At 41.7% G+C, this 26823-nt stretch overlaps 2 protein-coding genes across 3 annotated transcripts in view; one reads left to right on the forward strand and one right to left on the reverse strand.

The window, feature by feature from the left end:
* Positions 1-5360: 5360 nt before the first annotated feature.
* LOC134447676 (metallophosphoesterase MPPED2-like) lies at positions 5361-13647 on the forward strand. 2 transcript variants are annotated; one of them, XM_063197263.1, is made up of 8 exons: positions 5361-5452; positions 6052-6244; positions 7727-7908; positions 10427-10643; positions 11088-11203; positions 11442-11555; positions 12142-12323; positions 13459-13647. In XM_063197263.1, exons 2-7 carry the CDS (start codon positions 6129-6131, stop codon positions 12288-12290), a joined length of 894 nt encoding a protein of 297 aa, XP_063053333.1. In that variant the 5' UTR covers positions 5361-5452; positions 6052-6128; the 3' UTR covers positions 12291-12323; positions 13459-13647. The 2 variants fall into 2 exon arrangements, with proteins under 2 accessions (XP_063053333.1, XP_063053332.1); XM_063197262.1 differs by lacking the exon at positions 13459-13647 and having other exon boundaries at positions 12142-13050.
* Positions 13648-15431: 1784 nt separating this feature from the next.
* Positions 15432-26823, reverse strand: part of LOC134447678 (receptor-type tyrosine-protein phosphatase beta-like) — a 35125-nt gene continuing 23733 nt past the window's right edge. Inside the window, exons 18-36 of the mRNA XM_063197265.1 lie at positions 26209-26472; positions 25660-25926; positions 24337-24621; positions 23693-23971; positions 22967-23110; positions 22474-22714; positions 21997-22094; positions 21445-21550; positions 20201-20278; positions 19629-19646; positions 19442-19523; positions 19248-19338; positions 18850-18926; positions 18556-18690; positions 18207-18329; positions 17591-17754; positions 17152-17287; positions 16823-16943; positions 15432-15997 (exon numbers count right to left, since the gene is read on the reverse strand). Of these exons, the coding sequence (XP_063053335.1) occupies positions 15975-15997; positions 16823-16943; positions 17152-17287; positions 17591-17754; positions 18207-18329; positions 18556-18690; positions 18850-18926; positions 19248-19338; positions 19442-19523; positions 19629-19646; positions 20201-20278; positions 21445-21550; positions 21997-22094; positions 22474-22714; positions 22967-23110; positions 23693-23971; positions 24337-24621; positions 25660-25926; positions 26209-26472 (2732 nt within the window). The 3' untranslated portion in view covers positions 15432-15974. The remainder of the gene's footprint in view (positions 15998-16822; positions 16944-17151; positions 17288-17590; positions 17755-18206; positions 18330-18555; positions 18691-18849; positions 18927-19247; positions 19339-19441; positions 19524-19628; positions 19647-20200; positions 20279-21444; positions 21551-21996; positions 22095-22473; positions 22715-22966; positions 23111-23692; positions 23972-24336; positions 24622-25659; positions 25927-26208; positions 26473-26823) is intronic.

Here is a 26823-nt window from a genome sequence, read left to right on the forward strand (position 1 = left end):
AGTTATGAGGCTACTGTTTGGAATTAGAGGGAAAAAGAGCTTTGCTTTTGATCTGAGAAATCGCTAGTTAGCATGCTAACATTAGCCAAGTATGCCAAGCAATGAAATCCAGTAAAGTAGCTGTTAGTAGCCTACTCACTAACACCCACCTGACATCATAATACTTGCTTAGGTTGACAAGCAATGTAAAGTAAGACTGGTGCCATGTTTAAAACAAGTTTAGCTGCCATATCTCCTTCCATCCACTTGAATGAATTACCTGCTTGTTGTAAGCTTAAAAAAAAACATTGTTTCCAGACCAGAATGACATATAGGCCTACATTAATCATGTAACAGAACCATGCACAGCATTTTTTCATGCTGAGTGATGTAGTATTGCAGACAAGTGAGGCTATTTACTATATTTTGTATATTATGAAATTCAAAAGCGTGACAGCTTTTCTCCCTTTCTCTCACCCTGTATCTCCAGTTCAAACACATAGATAGCCCCCTTCTCATTATCCTACTCACAAATGCACCACTATTTCCAGTACAGAAATGAAATTGGTTTGGAATCATAGACAGCAGAACAAATGTGTAGCTTATTAAAATTGTTATGCTGCCATGCTTTGTGATGCTGTAGGTAGTGTAGATAGGCTATCAATGCAGACCTCCTTGGTAGGCCTATTGTCTTCACATGCATTTGACATGCAAATGTACTGTACCACTCTCCTGGCATTTCAATTCCATTTTACAATTCAAACACATTGATAACCTCCCTCTCATCTGGGGTTGGGGGCACCACCACCATTACATCCAAGACCCACACCACACAGTGAAGGTACTTTCATGCGACTCAATCTGATGTGTTGGTCGGCTGTCCAAAAGAACCAGAAATCCATTTGATGCAAAACAGTTATTGTTCTTGATGCTATTTAGTTAAGCTTACTACCGGTAGGCTATTACTCTTGTGTTCTGTAAGGTATAAAAAGGGGGGGCGGGGGGGGCGCCAGAACTCAAACTCGCCTAGGGCGCCAAATAAGCCAGAACCGGCCCTGGTCGGATGGACGCACACGCCAGCAGAGAGCTTTATCAACTTCCTGAGCCCAGGTGCAAGGGCATGTGAGATAAGGGGCAGTAAAAAATGCCCGGCTTTATGTATTTCCATAAACCTGACGACACCAATCCACTGCTCACTCTCTCACTCACCCACTCTCTCACTCACCCACACCCACTCAATCGTGCAGCAGACGTCTCACAGACAAAACAGTCATGCCAAGGATAGAAAGAAACATTAACGTTTTTAACTGAGACAGTATCGCATCTTGTGTTCTGCTCAGGCAGTTTTATGACCCCTTGTCCCCACTCAAAGCACTGTTTGAATAACCGTCTGTCTTTTAGGATTAAACTACAATGTCAATTCTGCTTATGTTAGTTGGGCTGTGAAGTCGCTCCGTGGCCATTTTCGGCCGACAATAAACAAGCATTGTCACGCAGGCTCCATCCTGTCCTGGAGTCAGAGTAGCAGACGTGTTTATTTACTTCAAGAGAGCTAGTTGAATGAGCAGCCAGTCAACTCCTCCTCCCCCCATGATCCACAGTAAAAACATAGTGTTAGTCCAACACCAAGAGTGTCGATTTAGCATCTACAGTGGATTTGATCCCAGAGTACTCTCTAAGTGTTGATTAAACACTCCTTTTTTACTGTGTGTTGAGGTTATTTGAGAGAAACTTGTAATAGAGGGCACTAAAGGTTGACCACTGTTGACTAAATGATTCACCAGTAAAAGAACAGTGTAAAACATTGCAGCCAGTTAATTGTAAATAAAAGTCAGTTGCCCTGCTGCCTTAAGTTTGTAAGTTGTTAACTCAACTGGAGAAAGCTTCGAATTGAGTTAAGTCGGGAGTTGAGTTAACTTACAAACTTAAGGCAGCAGGGGAACTTGCTTTCTTACGTTTCACTGACTTGCAATGTTTTACAGTGAAGAGCAGCTCAAGCCAGAAGCGCTGAAATAGGTTATGGGGGGGGGGGGGGGGGGCAGCATGGGTGAGCACGGGGTCAGGCCACTGTCCACCCCGCAGCTCACTCCTGTCATGCCACTTCCCTGCCTCTCCAATTCAGAGGTGAAGATTGGTCACCTCTGACTGGATCCACACAAATCATGTATGGCCTGTGCATGTGTGTGTTTCCTAAATGGGATGAATGGAATCTTTGTAGGGAGGAACAGCCGATGCTTTCATAGGGCTTATCAGAGGGCATGCACGGGAGGAGGAGTGTCCCACCCACGTGTTCTCTGTCCACACACCTCGGCAGGGAAGGATTTCACACACTTGGGTTGAAGGAAAACGGGAAATCTGAGACGCCTATGCCCCCTGCTGGTCATATGATAATGGTGGGAAAATATACAGTCAATCTTCATCTATCTATTCATTTAGTAAGTCAATTCCTTCAAGCGTGCTTAAGAAACCAAGTGATCTCCTGTCTATTTGGATTTACCTTCTCAACCATGGGACCCAAACCACACCTGCTTAGAATTGTCCACATAGGTCTACAGTCTAGTATTGTTGTGAAATATGGACTCAGTCACAAAGGAAGACATTTCATATTGCACAATGTTTGAAAACAACTTTTCTGCATCCATAATGGTTGTCTGCTTATGATTGGATGGGAGAGGTTCCTGTTCTCTGATGGGCACCCCTCAGTGGTGTAGTTGCAGTAAGTATTACAGTTTTTCTCAATTGGTTTTGTACAATTCTCACAACAGAATAATAATTCTCAAAACTTTTTGTTCATTTGTAACTTCCTGGTGTTACCTGCACATGATAAAATCAGTTTCTCATAGTTTTCAGCATATAGCAAATGCTTTCATCCACCATGGCTGTGTACAATTCTCAGCTTTTTCGTACGTTATCAATTGCTTTTGTCATATCACTCAAAAAGCTTTGTCACTGAATACATGAAACTATCTCACCCCCCAAAACATTTAGGCCCTAGGTCATATATAAGTCTTGACATGCAAAATGATTTACGAAGCTGTCATAATGTGTTGAGCACTGTATAATTTCCATTGGATTTTTGTCTACAAATGTGATCTGAATGGGTAAATTGCTTGCAAGTTAAATATTGACTCTGTCTAATCAAAGGCAGTAGAAGGGAAAGAGAAAACAGGCATGCTATACAACAATAGGCACTGTGCTGCGTTACATTACTCTATGCCTCATGTGCCCTTTATAATTACGCTCCACGCAAAATTACAATATTTCCCTAGAATTTCACAAGACAGTACGTGCATTTTATACAGTATCAGTGTATTGTTTCAATTTTATTTTGCTTTACAGTTCTATATTTTTTTCACATGGGCCTGCAAGACAAGAAGACAAGAAGTAAAAAGGGGTGGTAGAGGGTGCATTTTGACACCTCAACCAGAGTTGCTAGTTTTTGTGTTTACAGTTTTTCTCGATTGGTTTGGCTAATTTCTCAAAACTGAGAAGAAATTCTCAAAACAACACAAACAAATCCCCAAACCAACTTGCAATTTTCCAAAACAGAATGGCATTTCTCATTGCTTTCATCAAATATCAAATGCTTTGTACATGTCTCAAATGATTAGTAGGCCTACATCTCTGCATATGGCTATGTACAGATACCCTACAGTTGACACACTGAGCATACATTTAGCACATTTTCCAAATAAATTGGCTTTGCTTATCCAAACGAATTAGACAATTGTCAGTGTAATGGTTGCCCTCTCCAAAACATGTCAGCATGATTTCATTGTGTAAGTCATCATATGCAAAGTAGTCTACACAATTGTCAAAACAGTCAAGGACATAATATTTTAAGAATTTTATTAAACAGTAAATTCACGACAGTGTTCAACAGGCCAGATGATATTGTAACTTTACTAGTCTGTAGAAAATGATTTTACAACCATGTATGCTACAATTTCCTCTGTTATTTGGCTCATTTCTTGACATTTTTCCAAACGACATTCTGTTTTGAACAATTGCTAATTGCTTTGGGATTTGTCCATGTTATTTTGAGAATGTTATCTCTGTTTTGAGAAATGGGCCAAACCCATGAGAAACCTGTAATATATGGGCATTACTTTCTGTATATGAATCTACAGTAAAGAAAGTTACTGATAAATGTCCTTGGTGAATTGTCTGTGTTGTCAAACTTCAACGGTTTCACTCACTTTTTCACTAGTCAAAATCTGTTAGCTGAACGTACAAAACATCTAACAATTTTGACTTGCTGTGCTTACACAATGACAAAGGGACAATGTATTTTGGGGGTACTGATGATATATGTGGGGAAGGAATTTAGATTTGACACACGGGTAAACTATTTTTGGAGTGATATAAGCAAATGATGAGGATCCATGTAGATGCTGAACCATCCAGTTTATTTTGACAGAAGGACTAAATGAATGCAAATGAGCCAAAGCAATTGAGAAGGATCTATGCTATGTTGATGGTACTGACCATTTATGTGGGAGAAGGTCTAGTACTGATTCAAGAATGAGCTGTTTTGGGAGGTATATGACATTTTGCTAGTTATCCGAACTGTTGTGCAGAAGTGTAAGAATGTTTAGCCAAATGACCCAAAATTTATAGAAATGTCATCTCGGTTTCAAGAAATTAGCCAAACCAATCGAGAAAAACTGTAAAAGATTCTTCGCCATTGCTGGGCCTATAGGCCTATATCTAGACGCCCCTAGTGACCAGAAATTGAATTGCGGGGACTCCACAAAAAGAAGGCAGAAAGACTTAGGGTGTAACATAGGCCTAGTCAAATGTATCAAGCAGCTTCCTTGGTGGAGGTCTGCGCTCTCTGAGTGCTTCTAGTTGTATTTTGCAATGAGACAACCTGTCAATAAATAGGTCATACTCTAAATATATATCTATTACAATCTTATCTGATCAATGTAATATAAAGTCGAATTCACATTTCCCATCCAATCTAAACAACATTTCGCTTCAGAAAAAATCCTCGAGAGTGTAGGCCTACTCAATTGACAGCGTGACAAATCCATTTGACTAGCTTGTCCATACACTGACACAATGATTAACCATTCTGCTGGCACTGACACGTTCATTGACACTAAAACTTAGTTTTGAAAGACAAACTAAGGATTTTGAGCAAGAGACTTGGTTTTGTAGGTCACCCACGGTGTTTTGCCATTTGTTAAAGCTGTTGTGAGAATGAATATTATGTTTTGCAAATTGCGAGAGAGATTAGAGAAATGTCCAAAAGAAATTGAGAAAAACTGTAATTTGGTTTGGTTGGCTGCCTTTTTGGTCCAAGTTGCCTTTAACAATCGGGCTTCCAGGTGGCCCCTCCTACCGCCTCCTAGCCATAGGCCGTGCGTCGCATGTCGCGCAACGGGAAGTAAATATGGAGTTCCCCTGTCCTGAAATGACAAGTCGAGGTATCAGGGATCTATAACTTCTATTTCAGCGATCGAAGGTAAGGACGGTTTGCCATAGTTGTGGGATACACTTAGGCTAGCCTAGTACTAACGTATTTCATATGAAAACCGTACAAATACGATTTCTCTGCTAACAGGTGCCCATTGTGTTGCTGATGTCTAAATATAAGTGGTAATTGTACTTATGGACACAAAATGTTTGAAAGTGTAATGTTTACAGAGCCAGATCATTTTGGACGTTTTGCGAAATGGCAGGAAGTGGAATAATAGAAACTTACTGGCACAATATTATGCAACAGTCCAGAAAAGTAGCCTAAAGTAGGATTGATCTCTCTCTCTCTCTCTCTCTCTCTCTCTCTCTCTCTCTCTCTCTCTCTCTCTCTCTCTCTCTCTCTCTCTCTCTCTCTCTCTCTCTCTCTCTCTGCGTGTGCGTGTGTTATTACATTATTGTTATTATCACACTATTACAATATAGCCTATGAGCTGATGTTTTGCTGTGGTATTGACTGCTTAGTGATAATGTCTTAACCCTCAAGAGATAACTGAATGCTTACCATTCTGCCTTGGCGCTGAGGCATGCTTTTGCAATATCTTCATGAGGAACAACACATTGTGTATGTAATGTGTTTCTTTGCAGTCTGAGCTTCCCCTCTTGATGACAATCTGACTTGAACTGGAAGCAGGACCCAACTGACCAGTTTGTGAACTCTTGCTATGGGCCAGAGGATGTCCTCTGTAAGCAGTACAATCCTGGTAGATCAGTACAGCACCAACCCAACCCAAGCTTTCGCCCGTAAACAGAGCCGCTTCCTGCCACCGCACGTTCAGGTGTAAGTTCAATGAGCTCAGCTATTGTATTACCTGTTTCCAGGGGTGGAAAAGTAACTTATTACTTTTACTCAATATTGTACTTGAGTAGCTTTTATGAATACTTTGTACTTTTTAAGTAATTTTTTAAATTAATACTTTTACTTGTACTTGAGTACATTTTGACCCAAGTACTTTACTCAATTACACTGGAACCTGGCCTGAGTACTGAGTAAAAAAAAATTGACTGAGAGACAAAATGCCATGCACAATAATGCCACAATCCGCCGGAAATGAAAGATTGTGCAGGATGGCACACAGCATTTCCACTATTTTACTATCTCGTATCAATGTATTGGATGATGGCTGGTGCCAAGCAAGAGATAGAGGTTATGGAGGATGATATTCAAGAAAAATAAACATGACATTCTCAAGAGGAAAGCTAATTAAAAGTAACTAAGTACTTTTTAATCAAATTACATTTTAAGTGAAGTACTTTATACTTTTACTTGAGTAGATTTTTAGATAGGTACTTTTACTTGTACTTGAGTAGAATTTAGGCAAAGTAAAGATACTTTTACTTGAGTACACATTTTCTGTACTCTTTTCATCTCTGCCTGTTTCTCTGTTTGTCTGTGTCTGTCTGTCTGTTTGTTTGTATGTTCGCCTGCAGTGTTTTGGGTTGCCTGGGGGTGGCGCCAATCACACAACATCACGTGCATCTGGAATTGGCAATGGGGCCAGGTTGCCATCTCTGGTTGCTCTTGTTGTGCATTGAATTGAATAGGTGTCCAGAGTTGGTTGCAGCCATTTCAGCACATTCCAGCATTATTATCATACCATAATGACCATAATTCAGTAGCCTACTATGTAGGGGCGATATCCCAAGCAGCAGTTCCCTACTACAAAGGTTGCCTCATATTATGCACCATTCCACCAGTGGAACGCCTCACTATTGAAAAAGCTTTACTGCCATAGTACCAGAGAGAGTAGAGAGATATATACTTAAAGAATCTCTGATAGTACTAGTAACCCATTGATGCTGGGTGTTACATTGCGCAACATTGGCCTTGGCGCCTGGAGCTGCATGACGCAACATTCAGGCTCGTGAGATTTGAGACAATTCTATTAAAAATCTGGCTACGTTAGAGCTGAATGAACACATTGTAATGCAAGATGAGGATCTTAGCATTTAAATGCAACTCATTGCATGTTTTTATGTGCTTCAGAGGCTGAGATATTTAGGTTTTTATAGGCTGAGGGCAACTTTTCTTAAAAAGGGCTTAGGCATTCAGCAGCCTTTTTTGCAGGTGCTTTAGGCATCAATGGGTTAATGCTAAGACATCATACAGTACAGAGTTTAAGTAATACATTACAAGTTGGTCATTGCCATTCTGATAACAACAGACTTTAACAGGAGATGTGTCTCTTATCACAGTAAAGGCAAAATGAAATGTTGAATGTTCAGGATGATGTTAACTTGTTGGCCTTTGATCTAAACCCAGGGTGGAGCCTACGCCCTTTGACACCCCGAAACCTGCGGGTCACACTCGCTTCGTCTGCGTGTCGGACACACACTCCAGGACAGATGGCATCCAGATGCCAGACGGTGACGTCCTGCTGCACACGGGGGACTTCTCAAATCTGGGCCTGCCGTCTGAGGTCAAGAAGTTCAGTGAGTGGCTAGGTAAGGGATCTTGTCCCCCATTACCTACTGTCTATTTGAGGGAGCACTGGCAGCTAAAGAGTATGCAGTGTAACACAACGGCAAAGAGCTGTAATAGAAACTGAGAAAACTGTCTTCAAAGCCTTGATAGTAGGTTGGATATTGTAGTTCCTACAACTTAAACATAGCTATATATCTACGGGGCACATTTGGACCATAAGAAGACCTTAAGAAGATAAAGGAGGTGTGTTAACCATTTTCAGTCTACTGCACTTTGCCTTTGTAGGGTAGTATACTAACGTTGACATAACATTACTTGTTATCCACCTTATTATCCGCAGTTGAACGGGCGGCGGCATTATTATTTCGGTAGATGTTGCTAGTGGCTAATCAGTCAGAAGGTCTATACGCAGCCTAACAGGAAATAGTTAGGAAACCGGAAATGTTGAAATGGGTGGGGTTAGAAGGTGTGGTAATAAGCACAGACAGTAGAGAGAAGTGAAAGTGAAAGCCCAATTGGGAAACTCCAACTCCCATTGTCATTGTGACACAGCACACAAGTGAACACTACACACAACGAAATTGCATTTATGCCTCACCCGTGCAAGGGGGCTAGCCTGATTATCATCGACGTTCAAATCTCTTCGAGACTTGGTCTGACCAAGAGCATAACAATTAACATTTCCCAAACGGCATGGTCCCATCTCCCTTGGTTTGCTTATGGTTGTTTGCTTCCTGACAAAGTGAAAGCAGTTCCCGTATTTTCGGGAACTCAGAAAGTACTTGCATTGCTCTTGACCTGACTAGTTGCAACGCCGAAGGTGTTGCATCACTAGGAGGGTGTGGCCTGGCTACAAGGGGGCAGCCCTCAATGGCGCCCCAAGGGAGCAGTGCGGTGGGACAGTACTACCTCAGTCATGGAGGAGGATGGGGTAGAGCACTGGTTAATTACTCCCCCCACCAACCTGGCAGTTTGCGAGTCGAACCGGCAACCTTAGGCTACAAGTCTGATGCCCTAACTAAACCGCTTACCCATGACTGCCAATGAAGGCGGTTTTCTTCAAAACAAAAACATACCATTTAGGGGGCTAAAACACACCTGTCACATTGGAGTTTTTATTTCTATCCACATTTACACGTGTAACCAGCACCTAAAACTCAGTTTACATGTAAATGAGAGGTCAATGCGTTTTCAAAAATATCCATATAAGTGTAAACAGCTTCTAAGTCCTGTCTTGTGTTGTGTTAAACTTTATATGTAAACGGATTCAAAAATTAATCTGTGAAAAAAACCTAATATGCCTGACTAGCCCCTTGTACACAGGGGAAGCACACGACAGGACACTATCAATAAAACACAGGTGGGCAAACAAGAATAAAGAGAACATGATCATGAAATGGTGAACTGAACAGGTAACAATGAATCAGGCTGTCTACTTAGGGATAGGCGAGAACAATGGAACTAAGAAGACAACAATAAACAATAGGTTTAAACAACAATCAGAAACTGAGGGCAGGTGAACACAACGAGGAACCAGGCAACAGACAAATGGGAAACAGGTGAGGATGAAGGGAAAGTAATAGGTGAAAAAGGGAAAACAAACAAACAAAGATCGAGGAGTCAGGATAACACAGTAAAGCTTGGAAGCTTATGCTCACTGTGGTCCTCTGATGTTGGATGGAAGATGTTAAAATGACAAGAGTGACGCTGACACAACAAACATCAAACCACATTACATATAATGCATACACATTATTCACATTGTTTACTATAAAAATGCATATCATACACTGACCGATCTCTAAGCCATGTTTTCAAAGCATGTTTAAAACCACCTAAGCTAGTGATTATCGTAGCCTCTTACTGCAGATGGGCCCGTGCACAAGCCTATTCGGTACTTGCTAACAACTCTCAACTACATCCTAACAACATTGCTTTGACAATGCAGAGAGTCTTACCGTCAGTAACCGATTAAGACTTGATCGTTAACATTTTGGTGACAATATGGTAATAATAGAGACTCTGCGCTAAGGGTTAAACAAGAGCACATGGAAACCAAAACTGAAAACATGAGAGAAGAAGGAAAACAGTCCCAATCCCAAATCCCAACACCTTGATGGTGAAGATGCATTGCTCTAACTCTGATATATAGCCATAGATTTATATTTAGACATAGGCCGTGACTCAAACCGCTGAGACACCATAGGCCTATTATTTAATTCTAGCCCAAGCTCATTTCCCGATCTTCCCCCATCTCTCGCTCCCACTCATCTCCTGTCATCCTTGCAAACTGTCATGTCTGAATAAAGGCGATTCATAATTGTGTGAATATAACCATCACAGTTACACAAAATAGGTTTGCCAACACACATCTCACTGGCTTGTCATACTGACCTTTCTTAAGAGTACTGTAGGCCTATTTCATGGAAATTATTGAGCAACCAATTATCGAGCAATACACATCTCTGCAACATTTTGAATTCTGTTATGAACTGTTTTAAAATATCTGTACCATTTTGTGTCCTAAACAACCTGTAGATAGTTTGCCTTATGAGACCAAGGTCGTCATCGCTGGGAACCACGAGCTGACCTTTGATAAGGACCTGATGGACAGGATGGTGAAGCAGGAGTACTTACGTTTTCCCAAGCTGAGGGACGTGGACTACGAGAACATCCAGTCTCTGCTCAAAAACTGCATTTACCTCCAAGACTCTGAAACCACAGTCAAGGGATTCAGGATATACGGCTCACCATGGTGAGTAGTAGGCCAAACCTGCAGAGCCACAGGAAGAATGGGCCAGAGGAGGGCAGAATGTTTCGTTCGTACTCCTTCATTGGGCTTTTGGAGCAGATTTTTGGTCACATGTTACTTGAATAGTCCAGAGGATGAGGTGAATAGCAAACTGTTTGCCTAAACCTATTTTTATTTGTATATGTAGTCACATTGAAGAAAATGCCTCTTTTCCAAGTGAGCCCTAGAACTTAATGTTTTAACATTTGGGTTTAATTAAGTTGATCAGTGAGCAAAATGAAATTGAATTTCAAAAAATCATTTGTTTCATTTGTCTTCGTGCGGCCTAACTAAATCAAGTTTTTATGTTAATAAGGAACTGGATCTCATGTGTAAGCAATGGGCCTTTCCATTGTCTATGATTATATATGACCTCTGTGACCCCATTATCAACTTTGTTTCCAATAGGACACCGGAGTTTTACGACTGGGGCTTTAACCTGTCGCGTGGCCAGGCTCTGCTGGACAAGTGGAACGAGATCCCTGAGGGCATAGACATACTCATGACTCATGGACCTCCTCTTGGTAATTTTCCAATGATTTGGTCAAATATTAGCCCACTTGAATGATGCAATCTTTTCAACAATGCATTTTTTCCACTGAGAGGAAACAACTAATCTTTGTAGTAGCTATTGTCTGTGAATCTAATCTGTAGCCACCAAGCACTCCCAAGATTCTTGCAATTCTTGATCTTGTTTTTAATCAATATCAGAACTGCTGCATATTTTCAGTGTTGAATTCTGTGATGTAATTTTGTCCGTAGGTTTCGGGGACCTTATGCCCAGGCAGAAGCAGCGGGCGGGCTGTGTGGAGCTGCTGAACACTGTGCAGAGGAGAGTTCGGCCCAAGCTGCACGCCTTCGGACACATACACGAAGGTCAGCAGCTGATCCAAGAGTTGAAATGACCCTGCCAGACACTTGCACTTACCTGTCTATATATACTGGCTCATTGCAAACATTTGGCCCACCATGGGGTTAGAACAAATGAAAAAAAATATGTGAAGAGTTCAGATGCAAAACCCCCTAACTCCATTTCTGAAGACCTGCACTTCTATATTTTTAGAGAACCCCGTTGTTGGTTTGGTTTACATTCATGTACTTGATAATACATATAAATAGTTATATTACATAAATAAAATAAAAATATATGCAATTTTTATAGCTTTGTATTAAATAAAAATAAATTAAGATTATTTTCTGAAATGGCACTTAGAGGGTTTTGCATCTGAACTCTTCATGTGTGCTATCTGAGGCCTTACGGTCAGGCTATTTGTTTGGCCCTCAGTGTCATTTGCACTACATAATTTGGCCCTTGGTGAAACATAATTGGAGACCACTGCTCTAAGGCATTTTCCTTTTTCTCTGATCTTTGTCATTGTTAGCCTTTAACATACTTAACCTTTAACATGCCTATGAAAGGTAGTCATTTTGTACTGTGCTGTGTGTCCCCACCTCTAACTAGGATATAGTGTGATGACAGATGGCCACACCACGTTTGTCAACTCCTCCACCTGCACAGAGATGTACAAGCCAACCAACCCACCTCTTGTCTTTGACCTTCCCAACCCAGAGAGACCTTCAGAGGCCCTGTCTCAGGATGACACGAGTTAAAACTAATGAAGACACGTGGAACTCGAGCTCAAAGTATCAATTTTGATGCCTCCACTGTCATGTTGAAAGTCTGCCATGTTGAAAGCATTGGGCACCAACATTCCTGAATCAATTGATGTTCCTATTATAGAGTATCAACACACAAGATTTCAAATGAATATGTCCACCTGGTCAAAAGTTAATGCACAAAAAAACCCTTATTGTGATTGGATGCACACCCAGCTGGACAATAGAAGAGCAGTAATTCCACTCTGATCCCTTCAGGTGGAGGCTTAATAATCAGAACACCTGTAAAGGAAATACGTAATGCTCCACATGGGGACTACATGAAAAATAAACCTCTGAATTCAGCTGTGCCAGCAGTCTATAACATGTGCCACTGGCAGTTATTTGTCATGCCATACTGTATATCTTAACGGACAGTCTGACGCGCTAGTGTTCTCGGAAACAGAGGTGCTCATCTCAGTTTGAATTTTTATTTCATTTTTTAATTTACTCAATATGGGCCTAGTCTTGGTGCTGCATTTACTGTGTGAAATTCACGGTTGGTGTGCAAAGGGCATTAGTGCTGTGTTTACTATTGTAGGGTTTTGTAAAATGATATTGGACTGTTATGCATAGTGTATTGCACACTTGTACCTGATTTGTACGCAAATTTCACTCACACCTCTCATGCCAGCATCTGCATCAGATAGAGCTGTGTTTCCCAATAACTCATAAGTAGAACTTAAACCTATATACAGTATTTTACAAACAATGTTTTTCTAAAAATGTATACATACAATCTTTTATAACCCTACAAACATTTCTCTCGCACATGCACTTCACACAAGCATTTTGTTTGCATGTGCGAGAGAAATGTTTGTAGGGTTATAAAAGATTGTATGTATACATTTTTAGTGATGGGTGCCATACTGAAATGGGAGCTTGCGTAAATTCTACCAGGGAGACTTGAATTTCTCGGCTGTCAAACTTACTAGGCTAACCATCCAATCTCCCTTTTGACAGATCATACATGCGTCATCATTGCCCAGGGTCGTCAACCAATCACAACGCGAGATTTGGGAATCCCCGTTACGCATCACTCATGCATCGTTCCCTCTCAGCCAATGGATCACATTCACGTTTGTTTAAAAATCAGTCACTCATTCTGTTCTCTGCTTTCCAGTTAAGCCGACTTTGAAGCCACCACCACCCCTCCGTCCACCGTCACCAGTGGTTCCCGTCTGTTAGGGGGCAGGCTACGCCCGCCTCCATCTCCGCTGGAGGATATGCTGTCCTACCCCGGAGTTCAACGCGAAGACGGGAACCTTCGCCAAACAGATTCATGCATTTTGTATCAAGTGTAATTGTTCGCCAAACGCATTTTTGTATCATGTCTATTGTTCAATAAATGTTAATAACGTTCATTTGCCTCTCGAGTCTTCATGGTAGAAGTACTGCTTAGGCTTAAGTACTACTTCAATGTTTTTGGGAAATGCCGGGAATTGTCCTTTTTGTTCTCTCACTACTTGCACTGTTCCCCATATACTATCAATTTTCACTGTTATATACTTTATTATAATTGTATATATTACTTATATACAAACAAATACTTGCATATACTGTAGCATCTCTACCTCATACTTACCATCGGTCTTAATATGATTATTAATCACTGGACATGATTTTTTTTTTTTTACTGTTTACTGTACAGTCGTAATATTTAATACCAAAGGAAATTATGGTAATATTTAATGATGAATGCTAAATGTATATTGGCGTATTATTATTATTATTATTATTATTATTATGAAAAAAGAACAAATATTCATAGTTATATGCTGCAATATCTCCATGATGAATTCACCTACAGTATGTCAAGGTTAACGAGGGTTGGCAATTGTAATGCATAGTTGTTTGTTTATTTGGATGAATAATCTGTCATGCCAGATATTGAATCTCAACTCACTGAACTCATCAACCACAACTGAACGATATAAAGATAGTTCTTTGGTCATGATTAGAGAGACTGGATGCAGTGGAGCATGTGGTGAGATTTCTGATTCCAGATGTATCTGTATTTATTCCACTAGTCCATCAATTATCAATATTACCTTAGCTGAAAAAACAGCTTAGTTTGAAGACAAGCTTCACTGTCAAAACAATTTGTCAAATTTGACCTTGTCTAACATACACACCTTTCCCCTATTATAAGACCATAAATATTGTTTTGTTGAAAATGATCATTTAATCATGTATTCATTAATTAATTCTCATCATGCATAAAACGTGCCACTATTATAGTTTGTTTTTTTGAATCAAGTGAATTAGACTGCATCTATGTCGTGATAAGGCTATGCTTACGTGAAGTATAATGTGATGAAAAATCATGTGCAATATCATTCTTTTTTCAAATCATACAGATATGGTTTATTCATAATAAAATACATACACAGTAATCACAGGTTAACACTGATGGTAATGTTATTTGATACAAAATATTATATTAGTGTCTATACAATATTTACATAGCCTGTAAAGATCATCTGTTTTCAATGACTTTGTTTCCAGTATACTCAAGTAATGTAGAATACTTCTATACATATAAATACACTATGTAGATTATTTAAAGACATTCATCAAAAGGCATTAATTAGTGGGTAAACAACAGTGGAATGACTCCCAATATGACTCAGTTCTTTCTTCCACTGAGGTTCCAAAAAAGTTACAATTCCGTCAGTGGGTAACACTTCAGAATAACAGTCCCTTAAAAAGCTTTATATTTGTCAACAAAACATTTACAAATGTTTGTAATTGACAAAGAAATACTATTTTTTGAACACAGCAGAAACAGCACAGTTGCAGCAATCCTGGAAGTCTGTCCTTCAAAGAGCAAAAAAAGATGAAGGCACAAGATATAGAAGTATCCGGCAGGAAAACACACATCAAACTCCTCTTATAGTTGATTCTCCCTCCGCTGTGCAGCTGTAGGTTGGTTCTTATGCATTTACAAAGATCAATAAATGTTTTCTTAATAATTAGTTAATTAATAAATGTAAATAAAGTGTTAACAAAGCTTTTTAAATGTAGAGGTATTTATAAAGTGTTACCAGATAGGTTAATACTTAACTATGTTGACAGATATGCAAAACTTAAAAAAAAAATTGCTTCATGATTCCCTGAAACGTCAACCAATGATATGTAGACAAAAACAAAAGCACCCTCATCACCATCCTTACAACGAAATACAGTAATGGACATCAGTGGAATGCTCCAATTGAATAACTACCTTTCACTACCTCTCAAATACAATGCTCCCATTTTCCAGTTTAATGATAAACAGTAAAATCCTCCAGTGGTTTGACACGTTGTTGTAACTCAGATTATTATAATAGATTTGACCGCAACGTTTTTGTGCCATGTAAAAATTCACAGAGAAAAATGCTTACGTATACAATACAGTGTAATTGTTACTCCCAATTTATCACAAATGTAATGTGCAAGGAAAGCAAGTATATATATATACAGATCTGTTACACTTAAATATCAAGAACGTCCATTCACAATTAATACTGCTTACAAAAGTCATACACAAAGTATAAAAATAGAGTCGCTATATAGCTTCTTAGTGCTTTGCATATTATAATTTCACATGTGATTCCCTTTCTCCACCCTTCTTCTCCTCAGTAGTTCATTCAGTCCTTAGCGCCTGGTGTACACCTTATCTGTGTAAAAGAAAAATAGATTTAAAAGATCAATAAAAAAGAGAGAAAACGCACAAAGCAGATTGGTTACAGTGCCACTGCATTTCGATTAACACTTAAATTAACTGATTAAAGTCTTCTCTAAAACATATAACAGTGTTTGGTATAAAAATATTAAATACTTGTATTTTGACATCTTTGTCATTTTGAATTTTGCTCAGGGTTATCTAAGAAAAGGAGGGCGTACTTTGCATCAATTTTTTCTTTATTTTTGTGCACAGACGCGTTTCGGCGTATGCCTTCCTCACTTTGCAGAGGAGTCTAAAGCCCGATTCGGACGGGACTTTTATTACCTATGGACCCCCGGTAATTCGGAATAATTACAGAGAATGTCTGAGTTCTTAGTCCTGTGCGAATGTGCCATGTCTGCGATTTGTGAGGTAATAATTCCGCCGCGAATTACCTACTGTAATTGGGGTAATTTTACATAGGCGCACCGTCTGCACTCCCTTGTAATGTCTGTGTAAGTGTAAATAACAGACGTTTATTTATCCCGTCCGAATGCGCCCCGAAAAATCACGGCGGTCCAGGGGTAATTGCGAAGTACCAGGGGTCCATAGGTAGGCCTAATATTTATCCCGTGCGAATAGGGCTTAAGTATTTATTTAGGCCAGGACCCTTAAAAGTTATCAAGAAACCAGAGTGAAGCCTGCTACATATCATACTTGGCTCAGGGTTATCTAATAATAATCATTGGTAATGTAGCATACAGTACTGTATTACTATATGTGTGGTAAAGTAGAGCGGAGAGGCTGGTGTGTCATGTGATGTCACGAGCCGTCTCACCTCGGTGGTAGTCGGGGTTGACGTTCTCATAGATGGGGTACAGAGGGTTCTCCTGCTCATTCCTCAGCTTGCGAGCCCGCAACACATCCCGCACGCACTGGTGAAGGTATGTATACTGACACTAAAGGGCAGACACAGACACACACACACACTTCAAGTTCAGCCCAACAACACACACATCTACTATGTGCGTGTGATGTGTGAACTACTGTACTCTACAAAAATAAACCAATGTAAACATCTCTGATGGTGTAGTCTATTCTAGGTAGCATGTATGCAATGTACTGCTAATGTGAACTAGTAACATAAGCCTGTGTACTGTACTTTACCTCTGTCTGCACCATGTGGGAGCGGTGTACCCTCAGGTCAAACACTGCACCGTACAGGTCCACTGAGTCCCTGGCGTCCAGCTGCTGCAGCAGTCTGTCCAGCGCTATGAAGGTCCCAGTACGGCCCACCCCAGCACTGAAAACAAACCACACCACAGCAACGGTTTTGAAGTTTTGTTGTCAATTAATTACCACAGATTGAAATTGATCAAAGAGCAGCATGAAACAGTTTATTCGCCATTCGCCAGAGTCATTCGCCATCATGATCTAGTAAAGATGTGTACTCTTCTAAATGTCAGTACAGTCAGTGTAACACAATTCATTGTACAAATATCAGTCTACTGCAGTGTAACATATATAAACATATATATGTATATGTATAGCATAACATACTTATGTATACCAATGTATAACATTGTGTTTTTTGCTCTGGCCTCACCTGCAGTGCACCACGGTGGCTCCAGAGCCTGGTGTCCTGTTGATGTAGTCCCGCACCGTCCTCACAAACTGGATCAGGGACTGCGTGGTCTCAGGAACGCCGTGGTCGGGCCAGACGGTGTAGTGAAACTGGCGAACCACCCTCGAGAAATTCAGCTGATCCTCCTGATTATAAAAAATAACATTAGGATTAGCATGTGAATCCACAGCAGAATGACTTTTGTATAGAAATATGGGGCATTTAGATCCTGTAATGATGTGTACAACTTTCCATTTAACCCATTTAAGCCGAAGGCACCTGCAAGAAAACGCCTGCTGAGTGCCTAAGCCCTTTTTGAGAAAAAGTGCCCTCAGACAATAAAAACCTGAATATTTCACCCTCCGAAGCACATAAAAACATGAAATAATTTCCATTTAAAAGCTAGGGCCCTCATTTAGCATTAAATGGCTTCGTTCAGCTCTTACATACCCAAATTTTAAATTTAAACCCCCCTCAAATATCAACAGTCTGAATGCAGTGTCTATGTGTCGCTCCCGACGCCTAGGTCAATGCAGCATATACACAGGATCAGACTTAAATGGGTTAAAAAAAAGTTGATACAAAGGGCTATACGTACGCTACATATCTTGAACTCCCGGATGGTCCATTCAGGAAGAACTGATTCAGAAAGCATCTGGACAATGAGGTCTCCATAGTAGAGAGGATCCTGGTCAAATGGCCAGTAGTGATCACACTTGACCTGCCAACAACACATATGGACAGACATGTGACATCATAATGGAGGGATGAAAGTAGTAAAGAAAAAAATTCTCAAGTAAAATAAAGGGTCAGGGGTGCAGGATGACATCTGGATGAGGAGAGAGAGAGAGAGAGAGAGAGAGAGAGAGAGAGAGAGAGAGAGAGAGAGAGAGAGAGCGAGAGAGAGAGAGGGTAAATAATACACAGAAGGCAAAAGAGTCTCTTACCCTTCCTTTCTCCACACACTGTGTGACCATGACAACATTGTGTACGTTATGCTCCCACACCATCTTCCAGAAGTCATCCTTAGTGCCAGGCAGAGGGCCCTGGGTGGCAATGTACTCACGCCTGAAGCTATTTCCCTATACACACACAAAACACAGGACAGAGTAATGCTTGTAGGCTACCAGCACATTCCTTAGGTGAACACAGAAATTAAATAGATTAGTGTGTAGAATAGTGTGTGAGTGTGTGTGTGTGTGTGTGTGTGTGCGTGCGTGCGCGCACTGATTTTGTCTTACAGGGATGTAGCTGGCATTGATGTAGTCTGAGCAGGGGTCATCGTCCACATAAGAAAGCTTCACCCTCGTTGAGTCATCTATTTCAGGGAGAAAGGAGAGTCCGCAAACACTAGATTAGAATACCAGAATACCAGTACACATTAAAGCTCATGACACTACACACACCCCTCTAATGCCTCTTTTCAACTGCCGGTTTTCTGGTAGGTCTACAGCTCGACAAAGCGTGACTCGGCTGCCACTTTTTGCTTTTCAAATAGGTATGACACAGCTCAATCATAAAGCAAAAAAGTGGTGGCTGAGTCGCGCTGTGTCGAGCTGTAGGCAGTGGAAAAGAGGCATAAGATACAGGACAAATCTTGAATATGTGATTTCATACACATATGGACAGATGGGCTTACAGGGGAGAATGTTGTTGTATCTGTTTTTCCCTCTGTTTTCAGGCAGCAGGGCTGTGTCCATTGGCTGGTTGCGACCAACATCTTTCAAATCCTAAGACAGAAAGGGGGGGGGGGATTCATGAGGGTTGCATTTTGTGACTTATTCAGTGGTAAGTCACTATTGTACATAATTAGTTGTATGCCATCTCTCTCACCTCAAATTCCTCAGAGAGGAGGTAGTTGGAGTCAGCTTGTAACTTGGTGAGATGGCCCTCAAAGTGCAAAAGCTTGATGGGGCTGTGAAGAGGATTGGAAGTGAAGTTAGACACCAATACCCAAATAATATACAGTAAGATGACACTAGTTGACCAACATCAAAACATGATGACAAAGTTAGGTTACCTTGAAATGCGTCGATTTCTGAAAAGGGTGAAGAGAACAATTACTGACTAAGTGAAAACATTATTGACCGTCAACAAACAGTACAAATGCAATGTGCCACTATTGCTGACTCCACACTTACTTCATCTACCATCAACATACCCACTGCACACCAATAACATCTCGCGACCTTGAGCTAGACCTCAAGCTAACCCTCTGAGGAGAACCTGAAGCTACGCTTGGCCAACATCTAATTTTTAAAACCTAGACATTTCAAACATAGATATGTTGGCTCAATGAACAACATTCAAAAGACACCTCACACTGCTTACTTTTCTTTACTTTATTTTTCGGAGCGAACAACGCGTTTCGCCCAGTGCGTCATCAAGTTCGCTATGGATAGATATGTTGGCATTTAATGTTTGTTTATGCATGTGAAGTTGGTAGGATATGTATAGCAAGTTGTGTTCATGAAGTGGTGCAGAAGTATTTATATTGCATTACTTCAAGCCTGCCTGTTGCCTCCTTCCTTTTTTTTAATAAACTATTTTCAAATACGGCACAAGTCTAGTAGAGGTCAGAGGTCAGCTTACCCTCGGTTGGCAAGGTGTGTTCCAGGGAGTGGACGCTCCCTCCTTATGCTCATTCTCACCACGGGCTCCTGCACACTCCTGTAACAACACAAAACAACTCAGTCAACAACAACGCAGACATTGGATTTCACAGAAGAGCAGTTTCCCCACACGGAGTACATTAACATCCTACAAACCATCCGAGTTTTGAAGTTGATTTGCCCCATGTGTGGTATTTCAGCTTCTGATGAAATTTTTGGAAATGTGATCTCTGAGCCGGGAGGGAGGAAGCCATACAGGACGGAGGCAGAGAGAAACAAAGGAAGTAGTTCCACAAGTGGCAGGTTCACACACCTGCCGATATGTAGTAACCGAGAAGATCTAGTGGGCAGGGCTATTATAGGCTACAACACACACCCCTTATCAATTCAGCCAGTCAGGGAACACCCGCCGAGAAAATGTGGTCGCTCTTGTTTTCCTCCAACTGATTGACCCTCCCCTTGGATTTACGACCTGCTGGCGGCTTATTGAAATGGTTTGTTGCGCAACAAACCTGTGGCGTTTGCTCCGTTGTAGTCACAACATGCCTAGACTTTAGTGTCATCCGCCCTGCCTAACTCAGTCCATTATGTCAAACCCTGCTTCCGCAGAACAGCCCTCACTCACGCACACCTTGTAAGATGGGCTGGGCAATTTAGAATGTAAATGAACGTCATTTGTGGTGCGGTGTGGTGACCAGTATGCCCCCTCAGCCTCTGTGTGTGATTTACTAACATTGCCACTCAGGGCTCTGTTCAAAAGACATGAGTAGTAGTACTAACTGGTTAACTTTAGTTAACTTAACTTAACAGTCTTGTATATGTCTTGTCCTGGCATGGTATAGAGAGAAAACGTAATTTCATTTCCCTTGTATGCCTTGTGCATATGAAGAAAGTGACAATAAAAGCTGACTTGACTTGACTTAAAATATTTGTCACTAAAATTGGCTAGAAAGTCTAGTATATTTCTAGCCAATTTTAGTGACTTTCCCTTGCCAATTTTTCTGGTGAAAAGAACTTTTCGTCTACCTGTTAATCTGTAAGAGGACTAAGGGTTTATACTGTAAGTGGCAAACCTGGACTATGTAAGTTTACAAACGCAGGTCAATGATCTACTGTAGCTGAGCCATAGAAACACAAAAAGTCCCGATTGGTCGCATGCCCAAAGTGGAAAAATGACTTCATGAGTAATGCTTTAAAAACCATTGAAAAATTAAAGCTACTCACACTTTGCGGGCCTTTTGCCTGCATATGAGCAGGGCTGCCACACCCACCATGGTGGCAATGAGGAAGAGACCGGCACTCACGCCCTCAATGACGCCACTCAGAGGCTCTGTGGACACAGGAAACAATCATAGGCTTAAATACTTTGCAGAACAAACATTATTTTAGCATACTGTTATTTCAAGCAGAGACATTAAAAGTAAAAGTAACCACTTCATTCACTTGTAACTTCAATGAGTAATTGAGCTATAGTTATTGTTGTCGATTCTTTACTGGTGGGATCAAATTTGTGGCAGACTTCCTTTTTAGGTTTTTAGGATTTCTTTATTCAGCAACAACATAATCTATCTACTTCATACAGTGGAATAAGTAACAATGATGTACAGTAATAGCTTCTACTTTGTGCTTGTTGCAAAATACCAGGCTCTAGTTTGTCTGTCTAAGGATAATTTGCTATCAGCTACTGCCTTCTTACTCTTTCACACATTATGTGCATGATGCTGCTGCTTTTGAATGAGACAAGATTTAAGACACAAGCACTACCACTTAACCCACCTGCTTCTGTGACGACTGGCAGGGACAGGAAGGTGTCAGTGTAGAGTGGAGAGGAGTGCTCTTCCTCAAAGAGCTGGGTAAAGGCACGCACACTCAGTCTGAAAATCAAAGCAGGAGACAGACATAGTGAAAACCCTGCCATGTAGTATATTTCACAGTATATTTCACCAAGTTTATTTCACTTTTTACTGTAGGGGTAAAGTTGTGGTGTAATCAATGCTCAGAACACATGGTTGGAAGAACTTACTCTGACTTAATATCAATACTCAATAGGCACTCAATATCATGATGTATTCTGTGTGCGAAGGTGAGTTCACATAGCCCACCTGTTTGGTCAATTAACGGTTCACAGTATAATATTATTTTAACCAATCACAAAACGTACATTTTAAATAGTCAACCGGTTCATCACACTTCTGTAAATGGATTTGACAATTCAATCCTTTGTGGTACTAAGTCTGACAACATCTTACTCACCTGTATGCAGTCTTTGGTTTGAGTGGTCCATCACAATAGACGTCCAGTTCAGGAAAGCAGTTGCCGCCGAGGTCCTCTCTCCCTGAGCCCAGGTCGATCTCAAAGCCCTGAGAGCTGTCCAGGCCCTCAGAGCAGTGGCTGGGGAAGTAGTTGGTCTGGTAGGTCTTCACCGAGCTGTTGTATCTGTAGTCCTTATAAGAGGGCAGAGGATGCTGCTGCCAAGGCTGTACCATCTCATTATCTGAAGAAAGACAATGCAGAAGATCTTAAGGAACTGTCCTCCAATAGCACACACAGAGTAGTCCACAGGAAAAACAGACATGATCACACAATGCAGAAAAAATGTCTTGTGATGAACTTTTTAGGCTTTAAAATGCTTACAGCCCTTTACCCAAAGCTCGGCTATACACAGTATTTTGAACAGTCTAAATTGCAAAATGTCATTTTTTGACTAATTCATTCCGTGGACTTGTTTCACTTTCCTGTCACTTACCATCAGACTCGGTCACGATAACAGTGAAGAATTTCACAGCGCCATTGATGTCACTGAACCAGCTGCAGTTGAATTTAAAGGAGATGGTGGACTTGGTGACCTGGGCCACCCTCTCACTGACTCGAGTGGTTGGAACCGGAGGCCCTGAACACATGCACAGGGTAGAAGTTAAGTGGGGTGAAGTCAGGTCAATCAACATTGCAATCAGTCTGTCATAATTACTGAAGCAACAACAATTCAACCTCTATAGTCTTTGGTCACAAAGACACTATTATATACAGTACTACTATGTCAGGTGACTGGAAACTAGTTTGCTCTTTGGAGGATTTGAAGATATATATTTTTTGGTCTTTTTAACTTTATTTGATAGGATATGATATGACAGGACAGTGAAGGTGGTGACAGGAAGCGAGTGGGGAGAGAGAGACGGGGAAGAGCAGGCAAAGGACCCGGGCCGGGAATCGAACCCGGGTCAGCCGCATGGTAGGCAAGTGCCCTACCGTTTGGCCACGGCAGGGCCTAGCTTTTTGGAGGATTTGAACTTGTGGTCTCCGTTGACCTTGTCTGTCTCATTCAAACTGCATTATAGTGCAGTAATAGCCCATAGAGAGAACTGAAGTGGCTTCAACAGTGCCATTCTCATTGTCATGAGTTGATAAACCTGAATGAAACAATTGAGAAAACACTACATTTCAGAATAATAAAGAACTGGCATGGTGTTCTCACGGTCGATCATGGTGACGACGCTCTCCTCGGCGGCCTCGCTGGTCATGCTGTCGGCGACGGCCTTGATGGACACCATGTAGCGCCTGTGGGGCTCCAGCTCCGTGATGTGGTAGGAGGAGCTGTCGCGGCCCGTGCGGCGCGAGTACACCAGCTTGCGCGAGTCCTGCCGCAGGCACTCGATGGTGTAGGAGTCAAAGTCAGCCTCCGGGGGGCTCCACGAGCAGGAGATGGCCGTGGAGCTCTGGGGACGGCAGTGCAACGTCTGGATACGCTGTGGCTCTGGAGGAGGAAGGCAGAGAGAGGGAGAGAGAGAGACAGACAGACAGAGAGAGAAAGATACAGAGATGGATATACAAAGATAAGAGGCAGAGAATGAGGAAGAGATGGAATGAAATTTTGAGATGGATATCAGCAAGGTTCATATTCATATTTAAAGCCATTTAATGTTGAACTTTATTTTAGACAGGACAGGGAAGAGTGAGACAGGAAATGAGTGGGAGAGAGAGACCGGGGAGGACCGGGAAATGACCCGGTTGGGAATCGAACCCGGGTCGCAGTCCAGTGCCCAGCCGACTAAGCCACGGCTGGGCCACATATATTGAATCTTGACTCTTGAATGTAAATGTCCTATGAGCGCCACCTACTGGATCGGATGCTCTGGTAGATGGGTGCGCTGTGGGTCATCTGGGCCGTCCCTGAGCCACTGACGGTGCGGAGGCTGAAGGTGTAGAGGCGTCCGGGGTACAGGCCCTTCAGGATGCGGCTGCCGGAGGTGCGTGTGGGGTAGGGGTTCACCACCGACAGCGGGTCTTTGGGAGTCCACTGGATGTCAAAGTCATCATAGTCCGTGTTGATGGGCCCACTCCAGGTGATCTCCAGAGACGTGTTGGTGATGCCCCCAAACATGAACGATGTCGGAGATAAGGGTGCTGATGAGAGATTGACAAATATTGACATGGAAATTTTAAACTAAGACAAGTTTTTACATAAGATAGCACAGCACTTATCAAAACGGCTACATAGAAAATTGGAATACAGAAAAATGAATTGGTTATGAATCTTGAACCCAAATGTGAATGGTGTTGGATACTTGGTCGCTGAAGAGCAATTGAGTGAAATTCTGGTGTGAATATTTCCAAAGATAGCACAGCACAAAAGGACTTGGCTAAACTGAAAATGAGAATGGACTGCCCCACCAATCAGACCCACATCATCAGATGGCACTGTATGCCTTATTGACTGACATTGAGAAATAAACATTCATATTAAGAAAAACTTGTGGCCTATAACCTGTGTAACTTTTTTCTGGGCCCACCCATTTCATGATTCCTGGTTTTATTTTGTTTTGTTTTTAGTCTCATGAACGTGACTTTATAAGCCCCTATGTTGGTCAGAAACAGGTTTGCTTTTTGAAGTGTTTTCCTGTTACGTAGGTCTGTTGTTTACAGTATATTTGTTTCCATGAAACAAAACACACTTTTGTACGAGCCCTGGGAAGTAGGGAAGTGACAAACCTGGATAAGTCAAACTACACCAGTGGTTCTCAAACTTTTTCAGACCGAGGACCACTTTGTCCCCCCAAAAATGTTCAGGGACCACCTGTCAACCGAATTGACAGTTGACGGGTGCTAATTTGACACTGCTAATATCAATGCAGATCACTTATTTTTTACTCACATGTATTATGTGGTTATTGTGATGAAAATAAGACTCCGGCTATGCTTATCTCTGTTATTATGTTACAAATATAGCCTACTGCTAGCTTGTCTTGGAAAATTAGAAATCCCCGTACGGACCACCTGAGCTGTGTCGCGGACCACTAGTGGTCCCCGGACCACACTTTGAGAATCACTGACCTACACGAAGTGCCAATAGATACCCCACAGGTGCCACTTGAAGACTCTGTTCAACATGATGATTTACCACCTGCAGTCCGAATCTGTGTCTGTGTCTAGCCACCCTCTCACCTGTCCTGCCCTCAGCGGCTGCCTGGTTGGTGAGCTCTCCGCTGCGGGTGAGCATGAGGATGTTGTAGAGGCGTCCGGGCACCAAGTCCTGGAAGGTGTGCTCCAGGCTCTCGGGCCCCAGCTGCCGCTCGGCATGCTGGGAGCCGTCCGGGTTGTAGATGGACAGCACGTAGCCGCTCAGCTCTCCTGCCACGCGCTCCCAGCCCACACGCAGGCTCTGGGTCTGGTTACCACTGGCCGCCTGCAGGGAGCTCACCGCCGCAGGGACTGGAGAGGGAGACACATGCACACACACAAAGACAAATAAATAGACACAGAGACAATGACAGAGACAGAGTAGAGAGGATGACGCAGTGGACATAGGTACGTCAGGGAAAATAACATAGACAGCTCTTTTAATAATAAAAAATAAAATATATAATAAATCAAAAACAAATAATAATAATAACAATTCCCTTGTGTTTACTATTTAATTTGTTCTGGCCTCAGTAATATTGTGTTTCCAGTGACCATATTACTATTTCTACAAATAACAGAACCATCCCTTACCTGTTCTGGCCCAGATGAAGGTGTCATTCTTCTGGTCCCCACTCCTGGTCAGGACCACCATCTTGTAGAGCGCCCCGGGCCTCAGGTTCTGGAAGGAGCACTCCTGCGTCTTGGCATCAGCGTTCTTGCGGTCGTGCAGCACCTCATCGCTGCTGTACAGGAAGATGTCGTAGCCATCAAAGTCGCCCTCCGGTGGAGACCAGCGGAACGACAGGCTGCCGGTGCTGTTGGCCTTGATCAGGAGGTCGTTGACAAATGCGGGACCTGAGGGGAAGTACACAAACAGGCTTTTACATTTCTTTTCTGTATAGTAGCATGTTTTACTTTCATTCATACATAATGTAGTTGATCCATTCACAAACAAACATATTTTAAACACTTTGTTTGTGGTAAAGTGATCTGGATTTGTTTCAATCGACAAATAAAAATGGAGGGTAATCATGGTGTTAATTACCCCTCCATAATGGCATAGACCTAGTTTTTTACTGACTTAGTAATTGTGAAATTACATTAACATGTTATACACCCCACACTACCTAGATTTTTTCCCCTCTACCTTTGGGAAGTATTTGCAGGGTGTCTGCAGGTTTTAACAAGTGAAATTTTAGACTTTTT

The sequence above is a fragment of the Engraulis encrasicolus genome, chromosome 4 (genome assembly GCF_034702125.1).
Source record: "Engraulis encrasicolus isolate BLACKSEA-1 chromosome 4, IST_EnEncr_1.0, whole genome shotgun sequence".
In the NCBI taxonomy this organism is placed as follows: Eukaryota; Metazoa; Chordata; class Actinopteri; order Clupeiformes; family Engraulidae; genus Engraulis; species Engraulis encrasicolus.

Bases quoted from the DNA above. Each gene is read 5' to 3' on its own strand.
- LOC134447676 (XM_063197263.1), top strand. From the start codon at position 6,129: ATGGGCCAGAGGATGTCCTCTGTAAGCAGTACAATCCTGGTAGATCAG. The intron at 6,245-7,726 runs GTAAGTTCAATG...ATCTAAACCCAG, and splicing joins CTGCCACCGCACGTTCAGGT to GGTGGAGCCTACGCCCTTTG. The intron at 10,644-11,087 runs GTGAGTAGTAGG...TGTTTCCAATAG, and splicing joins AGGATATACGGCTCACCATG to GACACCGGAGTTTTACGACT.